The sequence below is a fragment of the Anser anser genome (assembly GCF_964211835.1).
Source record: "Anser anser genome assembly, chromosome: 1".
NCBI classification, from domain to species: domain Eukaryota; kingdom Metazoa; phylum Chordata; class Aves; order Anseriformes; family Anatidae; genus Anser; species Anser anser.
The window spans coordinates 43518826-43542005 of NC_139720.1; the positions used below are offsets into that span (position 1 = coordinate 43518826).

Below are 23180 nucleotides of genomic sequence, written 5' to 3' on the forward strand. Positions count from 1 at the left end.
TCTTCCACTCCTTTCTGCATTTTAACTCTACATAAAGCGTTCATCTTAACGTAAGAGTGCAGAACAAAATTTAGCTCCCCAAATGATATGGATATGTAGCCATACAGAGGTCACTTTAAAAACTTTGTTTGGTATTTCCTTTTTTTAATACCTGTAACTGCCTCTTTTGAACAATGTGTATGAATTCTTCATGTCTTCATGCATTGCATTCAATGTATGTATTTTACTATGATAGTTAATAAATACTTAAAATTAATTATTTCCTCAAGTTGTCTTTCAGTTCCTAGTGCAAAAGGTTGTTGTAGTCTCTCTCAAGGATCTGCCGTGCCTAGAGATACCAAAGTAAAAAATTAAAATGGTTGAAGAGGGATAAATGGCAATCATGCGTACAGATTAACCAGAAGTAGCTCAAGCAAACTTGCCTGGGTGTTTTGTGTTGGCATCTGTAAGAGTAAAGCTAAACTGCTGTAATCAAAGTTTTCATCCAGTGCTATAAGTGAACCATGTACACTACTTTCTAGAATATTATTTGCATATTCTCGCAGGCCAATAGCTTGTATCCAGCGTATGACTCGATCGTTGTTCCACACCGGCGCATCTGAAAGGACACAACACTACCTCAGTCTCCTGGTCACTGATAGCGTCCAAAGTATACAGGTGCATGCATTCATACTGCTTTAATTTAATATGAGGAATACCAGGAAACTATTAATATAGCTTTAATGGCTTCAACATCTCCCAAAACCCCAAAGTGTGGGAGTAACTGTGCTTTTAGCTACCTTCACGTTGAATGTTTATTCTGAATTGGTTCCAAGGTGCCGCCAGAGGGCATCTGCAGAACACAATTCCTCCCACCTCTTCCAGATACCTTGTCTCCGTTTGTTTCTCAGGTGGAAGATGACTTACTTATTCTCTGTGACTTGCTGAGACAAGCACCTCACTTTCAGACAGATGAGCTTAAGGCAAGAGAGTAACAGAAAGTAAGAAGCCCGAGAAAGGACAGTGGTGGAATTAACACCCCCAAACTCTTTTCAATTCTTAGGTAAGATTTTACAGTTTAACAGTGCAAGGGCACAGGAGAAATAACAATTCCTCAAGGCTTCACTTGAGAGCTTTGTATTAAACATTTTGAGAGTTAGGTCAGCACCTACCATTTTATAACTTGCCAAAAAGCAAACGAGGAGTTCACAGTTTTAGAGACTAAAACTCTCTTTAGTTTTGAAAGCTGGTAGAGCTGTTCGGGTCCGTGCCAATTACAAAGCTAAGGCAACAAAATGAGCTTGGAAATAATTTTTGAGGATTTTTCTCCTAAAAAAAAAAAAAAAAAAAAAAAAAAAAAAAAACCTACCCTGTTTGTTAGATTAAAAGAAAATCACTCACACTGATCTCTGTACTGGTGAGTAGGAAATGCAATGCTGTGTTTTGTGTTGCTAAGTGATGGGGACTGTACCTGAACCCTTTGCAGAAGTACAGCTAAGATAGCATTTTCTGGGAGTGGCATTCTCCATCGCCAGGCCAAGAGCATCCCAAACTTTGGGGCCAGAATGTGCTGAAACACAGCGTGGCAACGAGTGATCGGCGAGACCAAATCCTGCTTGGGACCGTGTCTAGCTGACTGATGCCCAGCAGGGTGGACTAGATGGGGGTTTTTACCCTTCTCCTGAAGCAAGTGAGGCACCACCAGGACCTGAGACCAATAACCAAATCTCCACGGGAGCCTCCAGCCCTGCCTGCTCAGGCAACCTGGCACTGGTGCCTCTGCACCCACTTCCAGATCTCTGAGCAAAAGAGCATGTTCACTGCAGCCATTCACCCTTCTATTTCCTCCTCTTTTATTTATTTATTTTTTTTTTCCCAAAAAGGTCAGTTCTGTTAGAAGCTATTCCTATATTTATCAAGCAGCTGCCTCAGTGGCCACCCCTCCAATCAACCTTTTCTGTGGTGCACATTGTGAAGTAAGAAATCAAAGGCAAATTCAAAAAGCTTCAAAAAGCAGGAGCATAGTGTTAGGGCCCTGAGTGCTCCAATGTCCCAGCATTGCCCCCCTGGGTCCCAGTGAGCTGCAGGCTGTTTGGCCTTCTTCTGAGACTGAAGAAGGGGTTAATAGTGTCAAGCTTCAAAAGAACAAACATTCTCAGTATTCATTCCCAGGAACTATCACCTTTTATTTCATGCTGACTCATTTCTCTTCGCTTTTCCAGTTCTTTTCTATCATAATTCAACCTCTTTAAACACGATTCCATACTGCAAGCTTTTTCTGTTATTTAAAGAGAAATATTTACAGAGTTAATAATGAAAATTTTGAAGATGGGAACATATTTAGGATGTATTTCCTGCATGTCACATGAGGTGTTTCATGGTGCTAATTTAGCAAATCTTGAGGCAAGAGAGGAAAGTGAAATCGTTAAAAAAAAAAATCAGACTTTAAAAATGAAATGGACAAAACCAAAATGAAAATGTTTGAACACATGTTCTAGTGTAAGAAACCCCAAACATTCAAAATTGTATTCAGAAAAGGTCTGCCCTTGGGAGCTCAGTGAAATGATTCATCAAATCAGTCCTCAAAAGTTGTCAAATCAGACAGTAAATTTAACAAAATCCACTTCTTGTCACATAAACATCATTCCACCTAAAGTCTAAATGCCTTTATTTCCATATTTCCAATTTAGCTTCCTGGCTATATCCCTAGATAACCTGAGCAATGTCAATTTGCTGGTACTGTTAACAGCCTTTAAGTGCTACACACAATAATTTTTCATTACTGTGAGATCTCAGGGCTTCAAATGTTAGTCTGCCATTTTCTGGTACTTTAAACTGCTTAATAAATTATTAGTGGTTCTGTATTGTCGTGGCTTTATTTATACATTAATGGTTTCCTGCTCATTATGAAATGATCCATACAAGTATCTTAGTTATGAGAGAGAATTGTGATGCAGTAGCTATTACTGAAGGAATATCTCAGTTCACATTTCTGACACTTAACACATACTTTTAGCTGTAGTTTTCCAAGCCAGAACAACAAATAGCCAGTGCTGTTATTCTGTGCAGCACTGAGCACTGCATCACACACAAGAGGCTTTATACATGCAGTCTTTATGCAAACATACCGGTGAAAGCTGTCCACCATTTTTAAGTGCACACGCACATCTGTCTTCGTCAGATGGTCTAACATCCTTGCATTGACCAGGCACTCCATAAAATAACTGCGGTACTGAGGTAAACCAAGACTGGGGAGCCATTCGCTACCTATCCATTCGCGGTTCATATCACCGTAAGCCCGTGTCTACAGAAAAATTAAAAGTAAAGAAAAAAGGAGAGATCATTTCTTAAGTTTGTTCATGGTTGCACCACAGATATATATCAGTATACTCTGGTTCTAGTTAGACTTCTTAGTTTAGAAAATCTGTCTAAAGGAAAAAAAATCCATTTTTTCATTGTATCAACATTTGAGTTGTTAGCCACTGTGAGATATTTGTTACTAAAAGCAATGCTTTGCATTTTTCATCTTTTTTTCTATCTTTGCAAAATTCGAACAACTGTTGTAATACAAAATCATAGTTTCAATTTTGAGTTTTAAATGCTTGCAAACATATTACACAACCAAAATGTGTTTGTTTAATGGTCTTACTGGCTTTCAATTAAACTTCTGGATTATTCTGTTAATCAGATATTTTCAGCTGTGGCCATCTTAAACCAAAATGCACCTTATGCAGAGCTCAGTAAATGAATTCTTTAAAGCAGGAGCAAGCCAAATTCCTTATAGAAGCTAGGCCTGAAGCTACTACTCTACATAGCTGAGATTTCGAGAGGGAGATGAAAAATAAATGTGAGACAAGCATATGAATGTTGAGATATTTTTTATATAGTTTGCATAATGAAGATAAAAAATAGACACATTTTGTATCATACTAATGTCAATTATTTCAGCACTATTGCAGTTAACAGAAAAAAAGAACATATAAATTGCAAGATTAACATCTCCTTAAGAGGGTGGTTCTCAAAACTGATTTTCAAGTCTAACTACTTTTTTTATTTTGGTATGTCTCCTGTCATAGACAAAAGGATAACACAGTGCAAGCTACTTATACTGTCTGTGGGGGAAAATACAGTACTCCCCTCTCTCATTCTTGTGAGATTTTGAAGAGAAGAGGAATGCTATAAGTAAAGACAATAAGATTATGTGTGTTATCTATCATACAGAGAGAGAAGGAAATTTAAGAATTTAAATATTTGATAGTCCAACTAAGAAGAAAAATATTATTCCTTATTATACAAGACAATCTGTAGACTGATGCTTGAGTATGATTTATACAGTTGTGCGTCTGATTTTTTCTAAAAACATCTGGTGTAATTTTAGAAATGTTGGCTCTCTAACTAGGCATACTTTATTAGCCTATTCTCAAAACTGAGGATAATCTTTTCTTGGTTTAGCTGGGAGGTAGAATCTCTCTCTAAAATATCTCTAAAATATATCCAGCTGGGAATATTTAGACTTTCTTTGCCTCTGTGGATTTACCAAGCAAAAATCATGGGCATAATAGGATGTGGGAACATAAGGAAGTGACCTAACATGTTTACCTTATGACCTTACTGGTGCCACTAAGGGACATGGCCTAGTGACAGGACTCGGTAGGTCAGGTTGATGGTTGGATGATCTTGAAAGTCTTTTCCAGACTAAATCATTCTCTGATTCTACTGTACGTGCCCTGATGCAGGGATGCTGCCAAGCATCCCTATCTGCCATGATGCAAAAACCTTTTCCCATCCTGTGATTCCCCATATGGCAGTGGGTCACCCCACATGGCCTGACTCAGAGCTGGGTTTTGGACCTGCATTCAAAGGATGGCTGCTGATCCTTCATTTCATAGCACGTGCTACTCCAGGATAAAAACAAACTAACAAACAGAAAAAAAAAAATGGACAGGTAGAGTTAGGTCAGCAGAGGGGAGTTTTAGAACATGTGGACTAGAAACTACGCCCTCATCTATAATTCCTGTGATACTTTGAGGCTTTGCTCTAAGTAGAGAGAGTGAGACTGCACACGTTTGTGCATATTCAGAGGACAACAATCCTCCAAGTGGAATGCACGAACACAATCTCCTCTATTGATATGACTGCCAAATGCTTTATGCTGGCATTTGGGTTAGTCCAAATGCCCTCATTCTTTCAGAATATTTTGGGCCGTCAAACTACTTGCCTTCTGGATATCAAGATACTTGCAGCTATTTATTTTGGATGGTTTAATCCTTGATGCTTTAATCCTGAGAGGTTAACAAAAGAGCTGGGCATGTAAAATAAAAGATTGTGTTGAGGACCCTGAAAACATCATGTTGTGTATGCTAACTGCAATTTCTTTTAAGAAAAATATTTATAGCATGTCCAGAATTTTTGTTTTTGTACTGAAGAATATTAAAATGTACACATTACAATTCACTCATGAGATACTACCATAATACTAAAATGTACAAATTATAGTTCACTCATGAGATACTACAACTATACCATGCTCCTTTTTGCCTACTGATACTGATTTAATTGTTATTGTTAACTTTTCATTTAAAAAAAAAATGTGAAAGAGTCATACCTGAGCCCAGTTGCCTTCTTCAGACTCTTTCTGTGTTATCAGCAGGAAGCAATTAGTAAAGCAAGTAAAAAGACAATAAAAATGAGTTATAAAGAAGTGTTTTTCATGCATATGGTAAACTTACTACAAATGAAAACATACATGTAGAATGTGCTCATAAATATTGGAACTCAAGTCACCAGCAATGCCCTCGGATGAGCTATATGAAGAATTACAAGACTAAAACTATAAAATTTTAGTAGGGCAAATCTAGCTCTTTTCAAGATAGAAAATCTTCACAGCTTGGTGAAACTTTACAGCATTATCTCAAACACTTTGTATGGTTTCACAATCAAAACACAAACATCTACTTCCCAAAATTGGATATTATAAATATCATTTTCCATTTCTAGTTAGATCTCACAATGTTCACAATACAAAGCTGTGTTCTTGTGAAAGGACTGAAAAGTGCTTTTCACACAGCAACTTTATGGCAAAAAATAAATTCCTCCGGCTGACCAGTTAAACAGGATCAACTCTACTTCTGGCTGATTGAGTGTTGTTATATTTGGTTTTTACCAGCAACAATAAAACTGAAAAAAAGTACCTTGGTTGTAAAAAAAAAATATTGATGAAAATCTACTTCATGAATGTTCATGAGAAAATACAGAAGCAAAAAGAAAATACTGCAAGCATACATTTCTACGAAGTAAGTAGTCTTTACTGCATTAAAATTTAGCTTTAGTACCTCTCTCACCATTTATGGGTTAGGCTGACTGTAGTTTTCCAAATTAAAGATTTTTTCAAACAGCTCATTTTTGGATTACATTGCAATGTGTTTTATAAACACTATTATGGAGTTGTTATGGACTAACAGACTGCTAAAAATGAGACCTAAAATAAAGTATGTTTCAAGGAAAAGAAGAAAGATCAGATAAAATATATTTATATTTGTGTGTCCCCTGAAGCAGGGAGATGTTTGATAAAACTAAATAAAGAAATTACACACTCCATGCACCCTAAATAAAAGACCACAACTATGCTAGTATGGACATGAAAGACTCGGTGTTCATGAAAACTCCGAGTTGTGTTATGCACCTTTCTCAATACTTTTCTTATTTTTTCTGGTTCATCAGATACAAAATTATGTTTAGAAGGGGTACCAGGGAAATGTTGCACCTGAAACTGTGATGATTTCATTTCACTAAATGAGGTTTCACATTGGCAGGAAAAAGCAATGTAAAACTCCAAAGCTGTTTTTACTTTCATACAACATTTGCAATTGCAACACAGTTTGTAATTTCTTTTTCTGAGAAATGGTGGAATTGTTCTTTCTAATGTTGTGCTTGGGAAGCAGCCTACAGAGGCTATGGCATCTGTGTTAAAGCAGATGCATCCTAGTTCTCTTCTGAGCACTGAAACAATGCATAAACGTGAATGGAAAGACAAACCGTTTTACCTGGAGCAGCAAGATTTTCCATTTCTTGATGGGTCACCCAAACATTGCCTGAGGGCTATGAACAAGGCCCACAGGGAGGCAGGAGGGATCCACATTAGGTAAGCAGTGGTAAAGAAGAAAGGCAGCACCACTGTAAGTTAACAGCGTATAGCATCACCATCAGCACAACCATGATCTTGCCTCTACCAAGCTGCAACTAGAGATAACTTTAGACAACTTGTTTTCCATCTTTGTTAGAGAACAGATGTAAGCCTGAACAGACGTGATGGAATATTTCAGCTAGGACTGATGGATGAACACAGTCACAAGGGAAAGAAGAATTAAAGCTGCATTTCACGTGCAAGGGGCAAATACAACCTTTATGTCATAGCTCAGTCTGGAGGTAAGCTTCATTTCTCAAAGATTTTCCAGCCTAAATATTCTGCACCCATCACATGCTCATATTGTAATCTAAATAATGATTGCTTTCCCCACATTTCTGTGAATTAAAAACATCAAGAGAATACATTTGTTAGACTGTTTTTCCTCATTGTATTCTTTTCAGTCAGATCATTACTAGGGCAATGAGATGAGGCAGGGAGGGGGGTGTGGAAGCCTGCTGTGCATAAGGTGAAGTGTGCTGCACTTTCTTGAGAGCTGCAGTAAATTAACTCCTTTCCTGAGAAAGAAGAAAGGCAGAAAGACTTGGGAATCAGAAATGCACGGTCCAGGGCAGTGCAGCATCATGCTGCCAATTACTTAATGAGAAATCAAGAGCAAAGCAAAATTATTCCCAGTGCTTCTAGCTCAAATGTGCTGTATTCTTATTTCATAAGTGACAATTCTCTTATGCTCTGAAATAACATAAAGTCAAAATGGATTTTGATAAATAATTTGTTAGTAATTCAACACTGTGTTGAGTCTATTATATACACCTGCATTACAATTCATGATATTAGCATGGTTAGGACGTATATAGCAGCTCTGTCCAGAGAAAGTATTAGATGGTGAACTATAATTTTTAAAGGATTTTAGCAGCATTAAGATGAAAGGCCAGTCAATGAGAACATTTGTGTCCTTTTGCCCAGTTTCTCTACTGCTTATATAGCTCAGTGGTTCTGGATCAATTGCTAAATCCCTCAAATGTATCTCAATTCTCATTTCCACCAAAAGATTCTTGATGAATTCCATGAAGATTAGAGATTACAAAATATAAATAGTGGTAGTAGTAGTAGTGGTATTAACATTGTTTTATCATCATTACTTATAATATTATTATTATTTAGAAATCTGCGCTGCACTACTTAAGTAGTAGTCTTTGTCCTTCACTTCTACACTGTGTTTTCCTATAATCAAACCTCATTTTTTAACTTCTTGTTGTTGTTGTTTTGTTTTGCTTCAGTCTTTGTTGCTTCTTTCATAGCCGTCACCATCAGCCTCTCAGCATGAAACTCCCCTCTTGTTATCTTTTTTCTTTTTCCCCTCATCAGTTTGGCCTATTTTTCTTTGTTTTCCATTAGGAGGTGCTTTTATCTGTAGCACATATGTTCTTGCTCTGCCCCAGTGTACTTTCATGCTTTTTTTTTTTTATACACTCCCCTCTTTCCTTTCAAACCTATTTCTTCTCTACTTGCTTCTTTCCTGTCTGCTCCACTCTCTCCCCTTTCCCCACCAAACACATATGCTTCACTTCTCCCTTCCGTGCTCTGCCCTCACACTTCCAATCACTGCTTCTCTTAAAAGCATGAAGAACCTAAATCAGACTGGAAAACATTTGAAAGGATCCGAAAGGGGGAAAGTGAACAAGATTCGTAATAGTTGTATTCCTAAATAACCTCTTCCCTCTCCTGCCTTAGCCCACCCCGCAAACAAAAATATGATAAACAACAACAGAAGAGAAACACAAGCTTATTTGACCTGAAGGAAGAGAAAAGCAGGTAAAATTACAAATAAGGTGCTCAGTAGTGATCATTTAAATAACATCAACGTTAATTAAAAGCACATCTTAAAAAAAAAAGGTATCCACTAAAGGAAAAATATCAGCGACCAACAATTGAGTGATTGATGAACAAGTACTTCCAACTCTTTAGAGGACAGTTCACAGTGATTGTGAATTGTGTGTTACCAGAGTCACTCTCTAACTACAAAAGCCTTTCTGCAGACTCCTGCAGAGTGAAGTGGGAAAGAAAAAGCTAGCTGAACAGGACTCACTGTTCTGGATGTTGGAGGTGCTGATGGACTTGTGAGTGATACCATCTCCTGGATTGCTAATAGAAGTTTTAAGAGATGAAGAGGATTGCTGATTCCAATTTCTCTTTGAATCTTGGTATTGGACAAAGCAGACGTAATAGCTCCACTCTTCACATTGGCACGGCAGGCAGCAACATACCAAGCTGGCATTCCTAGCCAGAGCTGTTGAGATAAAGTACACATTTGTTCAAGGCATAGCTTAATTTCTCTCATGAAATTTATCATTTATCTATCAGCCTGAATAAGCATGGTAATACACATAAATAAGTATAACAATCATAATATTTATTAAAATGAAATTGTTTTAGAACCATTAACATGGCTTCACATGAACTCTTTTTGTGGATTTTATTATAAGCCAGAACACAAGGGATGCTTTGGATTATTTTTACAGCTATGTTTCTCCATCACCTGGGCTACTCCTTTCCTGTACCTTTTACAAGCAAATCATGGCACAAGTCAGTATTACTGGCGGTTTGATAGTCTTATCGTATACAGAAAACAACCTGATAAGAATTAAGTCATTTTTCCCCTTTTCTACTAAAATGGCTCTATCTCTCTTTCCATGTTAATCCCTATGGTGTACTTGTGGGCACAATCTTACCCTTCTCAGCTCATTTTTTCCAAGCACAGTGCAGATAACCTAGTGAGGACTGGGCTGGGCTGGTATGGTGTCACACTGCTGCTGGAAATGTTGGTTAGAAGTCACAGCAAAGTGTGAACACAGCTACAGAAGATATGTACTTGCCACTCGAGGTTTTCTTATGTTAGACTTAGTAGCCTAGGTCAGCAGCAGCCCTGTGTTTAATTTCTAACTGCGCTGAAGTACTGTGTGGCTGATAACTAATCTACAACTTACCTGGGAAACATTTTCTTAAAAGACAGCTGTTAGATCACTTTTATGACACAGAGAAAACAAGAGTATAATGTCAGATTTCAAAAGAGCTCAGACAGGCTTTTCTGTACTGACTGTTCTGATGTATCAGTAAGCTTGAGGAATGACTGCATCATGTCTCAAAAAGCCCTTTCTGCTGATGGATGAGCAACTGCACCCCATCCAATGTGAGTCTGAACCTGAAAAACATGATCGAATCCCAGCTAACTGCAATGAAATACAAAGTTTCTACAAAGTCAAAAAATGAAAACAAAAATTACATAGATTACATCCAGCTGTGCTTAAACAAAGCCCCATATGGGAACTATGCAAATGTATTTAATATTCACATTAAATTTGATTATTTTTTTCATACATGCACTTGAAAAGCAGGAAAGCATAAACATTGGGAGTTATTCACCTTGCAGAAATAGGTTTATATGTTTGCTGCTTGTTAGGTAAATGAGTTCTTTAACAAATTAGGTAAATTTGTTCTTTAAATTTCTTCAACAAACAGCTGTCTCTATCAGAAAATTAAGGTAGATGAAAACAGTTCCTAAAAGCAGCACACATTCATTGTGCTAGGTAGCAAATCGACAGATCAAGATTGATATACTTTTCCACCATTATTAAGAAAAGTCACAGTTCTTAAAAATATATCTCAGCTGTGCCTGCGCTACATACAAATGACCAGAATAAAGGCTAATGCTGAGAAGCTGAGTGCTGAAAAGTTTGGAAATGTCACAACTGCGATCACGTGTAGTACTTTAATTTGGTTCTTTAGCTCCTTTAATATTAATTTCAGTTTTTATTCCAAGGGTCACACATTGCATTTTCCCCAGGAGAGTATGAAATGTATACAGAGTCCATCTGCTGACTGAATACACTGATGCCCTCTGAATAAATTCAGTACTTCTGCCTTCATATCTTTTTTGTCATTAGTATGCTATTTGGACTGAATACCGTTACACAAACTTCCGCTTGGGCTACTCTCACTATGTTTCCCAAGAAGTTCTTAGATACCAATTTCTCTTTATAAGCTGTCTTTGAGACAGCAGGAAGCATATCCTATTTTGCAGCTAAGATTCAAGGCTAAAAAAAATAAAAAAATGGTTAGGGCTTAAATTGTCAGAAATGTCTTCACATTTTACATCACCATGAAGAACATTAAGGGACAGATTGTTTTTAGTACTTAGAATTGTCTAGACCTTTGCATGTTCACCCTTCCAGCAAATCAGTTTTGATTGTAATAGTGGATATTTCTGACTGATACAAACCTGACTACAGAACTGTCAAACTGTCATGAAAAAGTCTGTTAGTAGCTAAATTAACAAATGCTCTATATTAACTGTTTGTTTTGGAAGGAAGATATAATCTAATTTTCCAAGGTCATGTTTGAACACTTGAACTGCCTTTCTGCAGTTTTCACTTCATCTTTTTCATTAGGAACCTTAAATTACAACACGAAGCAGAAGTTTTGTAGATGCCAGCTTCTTTCTTTCCTCATCCTTTATTTATTCCCTGAACATACTTCTGTTAAAGTTTCTGAGGAGGGCTATTTTTTCTAGTTGAAGGGAAAAACTCCGCAAATTTTGCCTAATGATCAATGGGTGATACCCACGACAGATATGAGAATAGGTGGGATGCTTGGCACAGAAAAGGAAGAGATGTTGCTCCTTTAGCCAACAAAGAGCTTGTATCTGCACAGAGCTGGTACAGCCTTGCCGTATAGAACTGATTATCCATGTGTGTAAGAACGTCCTTACTTTTTGCTTTCTTGTCCCCTCAAGTTCTGGGTAAGTGTTTTTTGAAAAGTTCCTTCACATAAAACAGTCATTTTTGTCAAAACTGGTAGACAGCTCTGCTGAATAAATTTCTCTTGATGTATTCCAAAATCCATCCATAAACACTCTCCAAATAAAGGGGAGACTTCTGCAGCTAGATCGGTTTTCAGAGTCGAAGGAACTGCCTGTCTAAATCAGAGGGATTTCAACCTGGATCTCCCACATCCCAGGTGAAAGTGCCTAACACTTCTGCCTATTTTGAATGATATCTAGGTAAATTAGCCCTTTCCAATATTATATTTGAAAATGGACCAAAGTCACTAATTTGTTAAATTTGTTAAAAATTCTGCAGACGTAGTTTTTGTGTTAAACTTAAATAAAACCTAATAGCTACTTTTTCTCCTTAGCACACCATCCTGTATAAGCTGTCTTAGGATTTTTTAGATATTTATGGACTGAGAAAGTATGAGATTTCATTAATTTGGGGTTCAATTCCAAGTGCAGTAGTAGGGTATGCTCGAGTGATGATAGTCCTCTTCGCTCCATCCCCACTCCCCTGTGCAATCCCCCCTTGCTTTTTTCACCTCCAGTCTCTGTTTCACACCACCCAGTGTCAAAATATTCTTAGTGCTGATGGCACAGTGAGCCAGGGAAAGAGGGGGAGACTTCAGCAGCGTCTTCTGAAATCTGTAAGGACAAGGGTGCAGAAGCAGCCTGCCAACGTGACTCATTTCAAAGCTGTGACTAACGCTTACCTCCAGCCAGGCAACCACTGTCAGCCTGTCCCACTGGGCAAAAGGCAAGCCGTTCCTCCAAGCTTCTTCCAGAAGTTCATATCTAAAAATGGATCAAAAAGCATTACATACACAGAGCGGTGCATATGGACAATATAGTTACAGCCATGTCTTGTTGTTAAGGGTAACAATAGGTAAGTACAATGACACTCATAGGAAGGGCATAGAAAATGCAATGAGCAACACAGCTCTTTCCCATTTTGGAATGTATTCCTTATTCTATTCCCAACTCTTTTTTTTAAAAAAAAATCTTCTTGGTGCATTTTGACATCCTTTTAACCACCTAACGTACAAAAGGATGTTAGGCGGTTTCTACCTGTTCTCATCTGAAGCAATAGAGATCTGGGGTAACCTGTATAAAAGGATCACCCAGATAACAGAAGACATTGGGGAACAGAGAAAACTGTGGGAATCTTCCTGAGACTAGCTTAGCTATGGTCTGGTAATGACCCAGAATGGCCCTAAATAGCCTTCTTCTAGACTTGAGCTAAGCTTGGATATAATGCAGCAGGGTCTATGGGGTCGTTGTGTTTGAAGCACTAAACCTTGCCAGAATAGCTGTGCACAATTCTGGGGTCTCTGGAGTACAGCTGTTCTGCATCTTAAATAGGACATCCATGGTTAATAATGAATTGGTTGTAGCTTTAGTAGATGCATTTTTTTTATTGTTTATATCCAAAAGAAGATCCATGTGGTTTACTGATGTATACATTTCTATGCATAGAGAATTTATGTGGTTTCTCAGTTTTATACATATATATATGGGTATATTTTTACAGAACTGATTGGATACCAATCTGACTCCTGCCTCTGCAGCTTCTCTGGACTGCAATGAGTGTGTATGAAAAACTGTGGCAAAAATAATAATAATAATAATAATAATAATTAATAATAATAATAATAATAATAAATACATTTAAAAAAAATCTCAAGGCTTAAAATTCACTTCTAATATAGCAATATTAAACATTTGGTAAAATATAGGTGTGTCAGCTAGACTTTCAGGAAAATGCTCTATATTAAATACATTCAACCATTTGACCAGACATTTAACTGCCTACTGTTGCATTTTGTAACATGACTAAAGACTCAACTGTGGTGGTGGCATAGAAAAAGCAGTCCTTCAAGAGTCTTTTTTTTTTCCTGATATTTAACAACATACGTTCTGCAGCCTCCTGCTGAGTGAAACACAAAAGAATGCTCTCGGCAACAAGCGGTAGTGTAAATGAAATTACACAGGGACTATGCTAATGGAGTATTAAAATTTACTTACTTTCCCACACAACAAGAAAATCTTGGAATTACAGCTTCAGTTTTGCTCCTTCCCCCTTTATTACTACAGCCTTTGTGGTTCAGTTTTCCCTTGGCAATTCTTCACTGCCTTAGCAGCCTTTCAAGTATATGTATTACAAAATCACAGCAAATAAAAGCGATGGAGCTATCTTACTCATAAGAAGTGCTGCTTTGGGGATTTTTGCACTGCCAAGGGACCAGAGAGAGAATTTAGCTTAAGAAAAAAATGGAACTCAAATAGCATTTTTGCATACATGTTTAAATCGCTCATTCCGTGTATTAATAGAAAGACAGCTGCTTTAGTTTCTATGTTGCTGCTGTAGTAATATGCAATACTACAAATACTTGACAGCTTTACTAAAGTTTATCTAGCTTTTCCTCCCACTCATCTTTTGTAGCATAGCTTATCCATTGCCACTTGGCTGTCCAAATACATTGAAGAGTTACCCTTGCTTTCTATGACAGCACAATCCTCAGTAAAATGAGAAAGACTTGCTATCTGGGTACACAAATGTCATGTTACCTTCAGTAGCTGGAGGTGTGGGAATCCCATATACCCAGGGAGACCCGTAGTGAAGGCCAGTAGAGACATACACACTTGGTTGCTTAGGAAAGCAGAACTGAGGCATGGCCAAACTCAGCAGATGGCCACATCCCCACATCCCAGCAATCTGTAGATGAGGAATTTGGGTTCAGCCTTCCCTCAGAGATGGTTCTGCAGGGTGCCTGTGAAACTGCAGCAGTGCAGCACCTCCCTCCATTACCCCAAGGAGGTGGCATAGCTCCTGGGGCCACCAGTGCTGCCGGCTGGCACAGATGTCCCCAGGGAGAGACAAGCCTGTGGGGCTGCCCCTTCCTTACTTGTCTAGACTCAGTTTCCCCTGACAGGGCACAGACCCTGGAAAATCCCATGGGACTTTCTCCTTCCCCAAAGCTAGCCCAAGCTCAGGGAGCAGCTCTTTTTCCAGTCTGGAGTCCCATGGAGACACCATCCTCAGAGGAACCTGATCCCAGATTTTTCCTTATCTGGGGTATTATCTTCACCCGTCACAGCTGCAAGAGCTGGGCTGGCTCTCACAATAAATTTAAAAAAAAATGGAAATTATCACTTTTTTTTTAACTGGTCACTTGCTTGTGATAGTCTTCTGCTCAGAGCAGGAGATCAGTGGCATGTGGTCTACACAGAGAAGGGATTCAGGAGGAACTTTAGTCCTCTTTCTTCAGTTTGGTGTTGAATCCGTGTGGCCTCAAGAACCAAGGCGCTGTGGAAGACGCCTTTCACTTTAAGTTCTTACTTCCATAAAAAAGTTACTTTCTTTATACTGGAATTATGAAGAGAGTATTTCTATGGAGTTCCTTGTGACCTTACAGCATTTGAGTTGGCCTGAGGCTCATTTTGGAGGCTTAGGATTACTCAAATACACGCTTCAAGAGTAGGAAAGCACTTCTTTTAATTCAGTGGCAGTCTGGCTCACACAGCTAAAGGAAAATATGGTCGTAGTTATAGATTTTGGCTAAAGGAATTGAGACCAGGCCAGAAATTGGATGCTCTCTCCATATGCTATAGCTAAAGACTACAGTATGATAAACACATAATCCAAAGGGTCTTGGCTTGTAGAAGAAAAGTGCTTTGGTTTGAAAATATATTGAGTGCAAAGTTAAACTTCTTTGTGCAGACATGCACCAGGAATACAGGCACCATAAGGCCCGTGCCTCACGTACTGATATGGAATACTAAAAGGATTTTTGTAATATTTATTTTCCTTGAAAATAATTATATGCTTCAGAACTTTTATTTCCTTCCCGAGGACATTTCATTTAAACACCTCTCCAACATTACAGTTTATTTAAATTATATTTTACTTTAAAAAATAAAAATAAAAAACACTATTATGTGATTACTTTTTAATTTAAATTAGGAGATCTGTATAAACTGAACCTTCAATTTCTAAACCAGAACTGAAAGCAGAATTTCTATTTCTTGACTGAGAGAAATATCATTTAGTTGTCAGTCATAGCAAATTGTCTTTTGATATGTAGTAATACTATAGAAAGAACTCCACTCTATCAAAATAAGTTTCAAATATTATGTAGGAAAAAAACATGCATTGTTTTGATCAATAGTGTAAATCATCAGAAAAATGAATCTGGTAATCTGCCTGTTCTAGAACAGAATCTGAATATTTTAGAACAGCCAGAATGAACTGATGTGTTTATGAGATAGCCAGTGGCTTCCTGAGCTGAAAAACAGAAGACACTGAAATCTGACTATGGCAACTGCATTTCCATTTTCCTTACGAAACCATACAACTGACCAGAGGAGGAAGAAAAGAGAAATAACCCACATAAGCTTGTCACTCCCCCTTCCTTTCACTATAAAGACAATGTTTAGGGACAATGAATAGCATGGTGCAGTTTCTCTAGTTTTGAAGATGCTTTGCAGGGAAATGTAGGGATATTCTCCTAAAAGTGTCAGAAAAGTACTACATGTTATTATGTGTCCACTTTGCGTTGGTAAGGAGGTAGGGAATTCAAATGTAATTATTTTCATACCCATTTGGTTTCTTGGCAACGTATGAAAACAGACTGATAAGGGAGAATTGACATTAATTAAGCATTACTCAAAATGGTATTATTTTGCAGATAAGGCTTTAAACCACTTATTGCTGCTGGAATAAATTCCAAATTAAAGCTGTATTTCTTAAGTTGACATTATTACTGTTCAAGAATAAAATCCTCTTCCATTGTGGGAGAGACTGTAATATGCTTCCTATAATATATTTTTACCCTGAGCCTGGCTTTGCAAAATAAGGACATTTCATGAACATTGACTATTCAGCATTAGTCCAAATTTTCAGAGATGTTTGTACTCATCTGTCTTCAAGAGAGTACCTGATAAAGTGGGCTGTCTTCTCTCTCTCTCTCATCTCTCTCTCTCTTTTTTTTTTCCAAGACAGAAAATAAAAATGACATGTCATATCATGTTGAGGAGTTGTGTGGCAGAGAAGTGGGCTTGCCTCCCCTGCACTGTCTTCTGATTAAGGCCCAAAAATTACTTCTTAAGGGTACTTTTATGATAACCCATTTTCTTTAACATCACTCTTCTGAGCACCAGCTACAACTACATACTACAGCTGAGCGCGTAACTGTCTTACATCATGAGGACTATGAATGCTTCATATCCCTCTGGACATCAGAGGTACATGGAAGCAGAGGAAAGGGGGAAATGATAAGACCAAAATTATGTTATTATCCTTTAAATTTTCTCTCTCTTATATACTACTCCCTTACACAGGGCAAATTTTAACACTGTATCAGCAGCACTCACCAACTCATTGCATAAAACGCAAGAAAATTTATTAAAAATAAGAATGTTCTTTAAATAGACTTTGTGTGGGAAATAACAAAATCTTAATTTATGTCTTTCAATAGCATTCAGTTTTCTGTATGAAGATGGGGCTCCCCCCCGTGAAGCAAACAAGAAATAACAGCTTAGCATTTCTAGAGGAACACTTCGGCTGCAGCCTAAAAGCCACGTGTACATAAGCTCCCCCAAGCAAGCCAATCTTCTTCCCATGACCTGTCAGAAAATAGCAATGTAGGCATGTAACCAAATTAAAGCCAAAACTTTCAGCCCAGTCCTTGACCTGAATAGTGAGTGAGGATCCGGATCCTGGCATTTGTGGCATATGTGATAGTTTATATGCAGCCGAAGTAAATACCGTAGTCAGAGGTTGCGGGGCTAAAGTTTGAAAAGTCCTACATAAAGAAGAGATCTCAGAAAAGCAAATTTAAATAACATTAATGTCAAGAAAAGTAATTCTGATTGCTATGTTCTTTATCTGTCATGACTAGACAGATGAAAACCTATTATAGCAATTTTGCCTTTAAGGTCATTTTCTTTTCTTTATTTTATTTTATTATTTATTTATTTATTTTTATTTTTATTTATTTATTTTATTTATTTTTAACAGGCTCTGTACTAATTTTCCTCACAGAATGACTAACAGAAATATGACCCTTGTGCACCTTTTGTAGTTAATTCATTAGGTCAACTCTAACCACTAAGCCCCTTGTCAGGTTATTTCTATAAGTGATAAGGAACAATTGACCTTAAAATATTGAAGCCAGGTAGATGAGCCTATTTCACAAGGTCTCTTGGCTCCACCCTTGTTAAGTGAAATCTGCCAGGTGTGGATCATTTGACCTTTGCTATATAGGAAGCTTGAGGCGTGGGAGGGGGTGTCAAGGGAAGCCAGGTGATGTGATTTTTTTTTTTTGGACTTCAGTAAAGCTTTAGACACAGTTTCCCATAGGATCCTACTGGACAAAATGTCCAGCATACAGCTGAATAAAAACATCATATGGTGGGTGAGCAATTGGCTGAAGGGCAGAGCTCAAAAGGTAGTGGTAATGGGGCCACATCAGGCTAGCAGACGATCACCAGCGGGGTCCCCCATGGCTCCATTTTAGGACCAGTTCTCTTCAATGTTTCTATAAACGACTTGGATGTAGGACTAGAAGGTGTTTTGAACAAATTTGCCTATGACACTAAACTTGGAGGAGTTGTGTGGACTCTGTTGAGAGTGGAAAGGCCTTGCAGAGAGATCTGGATGGACTGGAGAGCTGGGCAATCACCAACTGCATGAAGTTTAACAAGAGCAAGTGCCGGGTCCTGCACCTGGGATGGGGCAACCCTGGCTATATGTACAGACTGAGCAACAAGATGCTGGAGAGCAGCCCTGCAGAGAGGGATCTGGGGTTGTGACTGATAGCAAGCTGAATATGAGCCAGCAGTGTGCCCTGGCAGCCAGGAGGGCCAACCGTATCCTGGGATGCATCAAGCACGGCATTGCTAGTCGGTCGAGGGAAGGGATTGTCCCACTCTACTCTGCGCTGGTACGGCCTCGCCTCTAGTACTGTGTGCAGTTCTGGGCACCACAGTACAAAAGGTACGTGAAACTGCTGGAGAGTGTCCAGAGAAGGGCTACAAAGATGGTGAAGGGCCTAGAGGGGAAGACATATGAGGAGCGGCTGAGGTCACTTGGCCTGCTCAGCCTGGAAAAGAGGAGGCTGAGGGGAGACCTCATCGCAGTCTACAGCTTCCTCATGACGGGGAGGGGAGGGGCAGGCGCCGATCTATTCTCTTTAGTGACCAATGATAGGACCCGTGGGAATGGTGTCAAGCTGAGGCAGGGGAGGTTTAGACTAGACATCAGGAAGAGGTTCTTCACTGAGAGGGTGGTCACACACTGGAACAGGCTCCCCAGGGAAGTTGTCACTGCATCAAGCCTCTCAGAGTTTAAGAAGCGTTTGGACTGTGCATTTAGTCACATAGTCTAAAATTTTGTGTAGACCTGTGTGGTGCCAGGAGTTGGACTCGATGATCCTTATGGATCCCTTCCAGCTTGGGATATTCTATGATTCTATGGAGCCTCTGAGTGCCGGTTTTCCTGACCTCTTTTTCTTGCTGGGCTTTCCTGAAGCCTTGACTTGATCAGGACTGGCTCTTCTGGCTCCCCAGCCAGGGCAGCTTTGGAAAGTGGTGGAAAACTTCACTTTCTGGCCCTGGGCTTCCGGAGGGGACCCGCAGGTGGCCCCTACACGCAGGTTGAGCTTCTCAATCCACCTGGAAAAGAGGCAGAAGGCCAGCGAAGGGAAGGGGTGAGGGAAAAGGCAAAACCATGTGGGTGTGAGTTGCTTCAAAGCCCAGCCAGGTTGCTCAGGGCCTCACGCTGGTGGGCTTTGAATACCTGCCCACCCCAGCTCCTCACCACTTTCCTTATGCCGAGCAGGCCTAGGCTATTTCCCTCTTTGCGCCTCTATTTCCCTCTTTGTGCCTCCGATGGCACCGTGTCCTCATTGTGGCAGGGCTGGCTGTCCCCTCCCAACACTCACCGGCGTAGGGGAAGGAGCTGGCAGTCGCAGTGGAAAGGCACGTCGCTCAGGTTGAGGATTTCCAGCCCCGTGAAGTTGCTCATGGCGGGGATGTTGCTCATGGTGTTGTTCTCCAGGTGGAGGCTTTTGATCTTGGCTCCGAGGCCAGCAAAGGCACCAGGGGAAACCTGCAACGAAGCAAGGGTGAGTCAAGGGGGTCCTTGTGGAGGGGAGCAAACAGCTGCTGGGAACTGGGGACAAGCTTGGAGCAGGACAACGCTCCAGCCAGGCCTGAGGAACTTTCTGGTCCCACTTGTGCTGTGGAGCATCTCCCGAAGCCTTGGGAGCTCAAGGACACCCAGGGGACAAATGTCCCTACCAGGGCCTGGGCCACAGTCACATGTACCTGCTTCAGGCCCATGTTGTCCAGGTAGAGGTGCTGCAGGGTGCTGGCCACGGGCAAGAAGGCGCTGTCCCCTATGTGCCTGATGGGGTTCTGGGACAGCTTCAGCTCACTCAGGGCACGCAGGCCCCACAGGGAGGCCGTAGGCACCTCCGCCAGGTGGTTCCCCTCCAGGTGCAGCTTCTCCAGCATCTTGGTGGGCGCCAGGGCGGCAGGGGCAATGCTCCTGATGGCGTTCCCAGCAAGGTAGAGTCCACACAGCCCCACCAGCCCGTCCAGGTCACCCTCAGCCAGCTCCCTGATGGTGTTGTGCTGCAGGTAGAGGGAGAAGAGGTTGGGCAGGAGCCGGAAGGCTCCTGGGGGCACCCGTGTGAAGGCGTTGTGGTCCAGGTGCAGGTAGGCAAGCCGTGGGGCCCCCTGGAAGGCAGCAGGTGCCAGGGTGGAGAGGCGGTTGTCGGAGAGGTAGAGGTAGACCAAGCCCTTCAGCCCCCACAGTGCCCTGGGACGCAGCTCCTCAATGCCACAGTGCTGCAGGTGGAGGGACACCAGCTCCTCCAGGCCAGGGAAGGCACCCGGGGACACCATCCTGAAGGCGTTTCGGCGCAGGTCAAGGAGACGGGTGTCCCTGGGGAAGCCGTGGGGGATCTCCCGCAGGGCTTGGTTCTCACAGTTGGCGTGGTGGAAGTCAGGAGAGCAGGAGCAGCCCCGGGGGCACTGCCCGCTCCCGGGCACTGCCAGCCGCACTGAGGGCATGGTGGGGCTGGGGGAAGCTGGCTGGGGGAGGCCGCACCTCAGCTCGGGGGGTCGCAGGGAGTCGAGGGACCGGCCACGGAGGGCAGGGGGCTCGTTGCAGGTCCCCTCCGCCTGCACCCATGCCCGCCCCAACCAGCGGTGGAAGGGGAGCAGGAGGCAGGAGCAGAGCAGGGGGTTCCCAGCCAGGTTGACCCTCGCCAGCTGCTTGACCCCGGCCAAGGCAGGTAGGCCCCGCAGCTGGTTGTGGGACAGATCCAGCGTCTGCAGCTGGGGGCTGCGGGTGAAGGCGTCGGGTGCCACATCCTGGAGGGCTGCATGGTCCAGGAAGAGGTGCTTCAGGGAGCCCATGGCCATGGCCTCCTCGGACAGGTAGGTGATGGGGTTGTGGCCCAGGTCCAGCCTGGTGGCCTCACTCAGCCGTGCCAGGGCCTCGCCGGGCAGTGCCTGCAGCTCGTTGTGGTCCAGGCTCAGCCGGTGCAGGGCAGGCAGGGCGGTGAAGGCCTCACTGCCCAGGACGTGGAGGGCGTTGTGGGACAGCCGGAGCCACCTGAGGACCTGCAGGCCCTGGAAGACCATGTCTGGGAGGTAAACCAGGGCATTCTCCCTCAGGTCAAGGAGAGTGAGTGACCCCAGCCGGCTGAAAGCACCCGGCTGGATCTCCTCAATGCGGTTCTTCTTCAGGATGAGCTGCTGGAGGGAGGACAGCCCATCCAGGGACTCTTGGTAGAGGACGGTGATGCTGTTGGAGGCCAGGTTGAGGTAGAGCAGCCGCCCCAGCCCCCGGAAAGCCCCTTCCTCCAATCTCTCCACCTTGCAGCGCTGCAGGTCCAAGTGCGTGAGGTACGGGATGGTGAGGAAGGCTCCCACCGGGACCACCGTGAAGCTGTTGCCCCGAAGGTCCAGCTTCTTGGTGAGCTGCAGGTCACGCAAAGCACCACATTAACCTCGGGGTCTGCAATCCCTCCCCATCCCTGTCGTCCCCAGGCTCCTCACCCACCTCAGGGATGCTGCCAGGCACGGCCATGAGGTTCCTGTTGAGGCACAGGACGTGGGCACGGAGGTTGTCACAGACGCAGGCTGCGGGGCAGCGGGTGGCAGCCGTCCCCCCCAGCACCAGGGCCACAGCGAGCAGGAACAGCCCCATGGCAGGGGGCACCTGCAGCTGGGGAGAGGCAGCAGTGAGGGGCCAGGCTCCTGTGCTCTCCCCGATGGCATCTGCTGATGACACTGGGGTACGGGGACCATTGCCACAAGCCAGGATAGCCTCTTCTTCTAGCACTCATGGGGAATTGGCTTTGAGCAGGCACCCCCCCCCCCTTATTGCTAGCATTGAATCGTCTCGATCTCTGCAAGCACTCACCAGTCCTTCCACATCCAAAGCTCAGGTCTCACAAGGCACGCAGGTTTAGCTACCCACGGTTTCCTGAGCTGCCATGCCGCGCTTGGAGCTAGCTGTTCCTGGCGTTTTGTGGGACAATGCTCGCCACTGTTAAGCTGCAGGAAGGAGCTGGTTGATTTTGGCCAGGAGGGAGCGAGCCCCTAGGAGATGGGGTACCGGAGAGGGGCCGAGGCTGGGGTGAGCGCAGGGGGAGGCAGCAGTGTCCTAGCACCCCCATGGTATGGGGAGCAGCAGCAGCGGGGTCTAGTAAGACTCAAACACATGGGTGCCCATCCCCTTGTCCCCCCACCACCACCCCCGGCTCACACTGGTGCCACCTCCCACCACGGTAATGTCCCCAGCGCTGCCTGCAGCTGGGAACAGTTGCTGCTGCCTGGCATGTCCCAGTCCCACGCACCTTGGGGGGGTCACGTTGTGGGTTCCTGATCCTCAGGAGACAGCAATGAAGGAGGGAAAGCTGCTGCACTGTCCAGTGGCTGCCCAGCTCCTGCGGCTTCCTTGTGCCTGCACCGGTATTTGTAGGAGTGAGCGCTCCAAGAGTGAGCACTGGGCCCCTTTGTGTCACTTTTTCCCACACGGCTGGCTGAATGCAGCCAGAAGTACCGGATGAGGAGGGGGAGGAGGAAGGGAAAAGATCCCTGGGGCTAGGGCAGCCGCCCAGGCATTGCCTCACCTCTCTGTCACCGGGGCCAGGAGCACCAATGCTGAGCAGCTGAAGCGAGCAGGGAATTTGATCTCGCCCTTTTCTGTCC

The 23180-nt window shown here is 42.5% G+C and overlaps 2 protein-coding genes across 3 annotated transcripts; both read right to left on the minus strand.

Moving 5' to 3' along the window:
- Positions 1–1330: 1330 nt before the first annotated feature.
- On the minus strand, positions 1331–10247 carry LOC310888498 (liprin-alpha-4-like). The gene is made up of 5 exons (XM_083815226.1): positions 10111–10247; positions 9213–9413; positions 5585–5614; positions 3108–3283; positions 1331–2257 (listed from the first exon to the last, which is right to left on the minus strand). The coding sequence occupies exons 2-5, from the start codon at positions 9399–9401 to the stop codon at positions 2212–2214; spliced, it is 441 nt and encodes a 146-aa protein (XP_083671352.1). The 5' UTR covers positions 9402–9413; positions 10111–10247; the 3' UTR covers positions 1331–2211.
- On the minus strand, positions 9478–22774 carry CHADL (chondroadherin like). 2 transcript variants are annotated; one of them, XM_083815161.1, is made up of 6 exons: positions 22027–22774; positions 20280–21944; positions 19895–20061; positions 19455–19625; positions 12665–12746; positions 9478–10325 (listed from the first exon to the last, which is right to left on the minus strand). In XM_083815161.1, the coding sequence occupies exons 1-6, from the start codon at positions 22171–22173 to the stop codon at positions 10266–10268; spliced, it is 2292 nt and encodes a 763-aa protein (XP_083671287.1). In that variant the 5' UTR covers positions 22174–22774; the 3' UTR covers positions 9478–10265. The 2 variants fall into 2 exon arrangements, with proteins under 2 accessions (XP_083671287.1, XP_083671288.1); XM_083815162.1 differs by lacking the exons at positions 9478–10325; positions 12665–12746 and having other exon boundaries at positions 15818–19625; positions 22027–22772.
- Between the last annotated feature and the right edge of the window lie 406 nt (positions 22775–23180).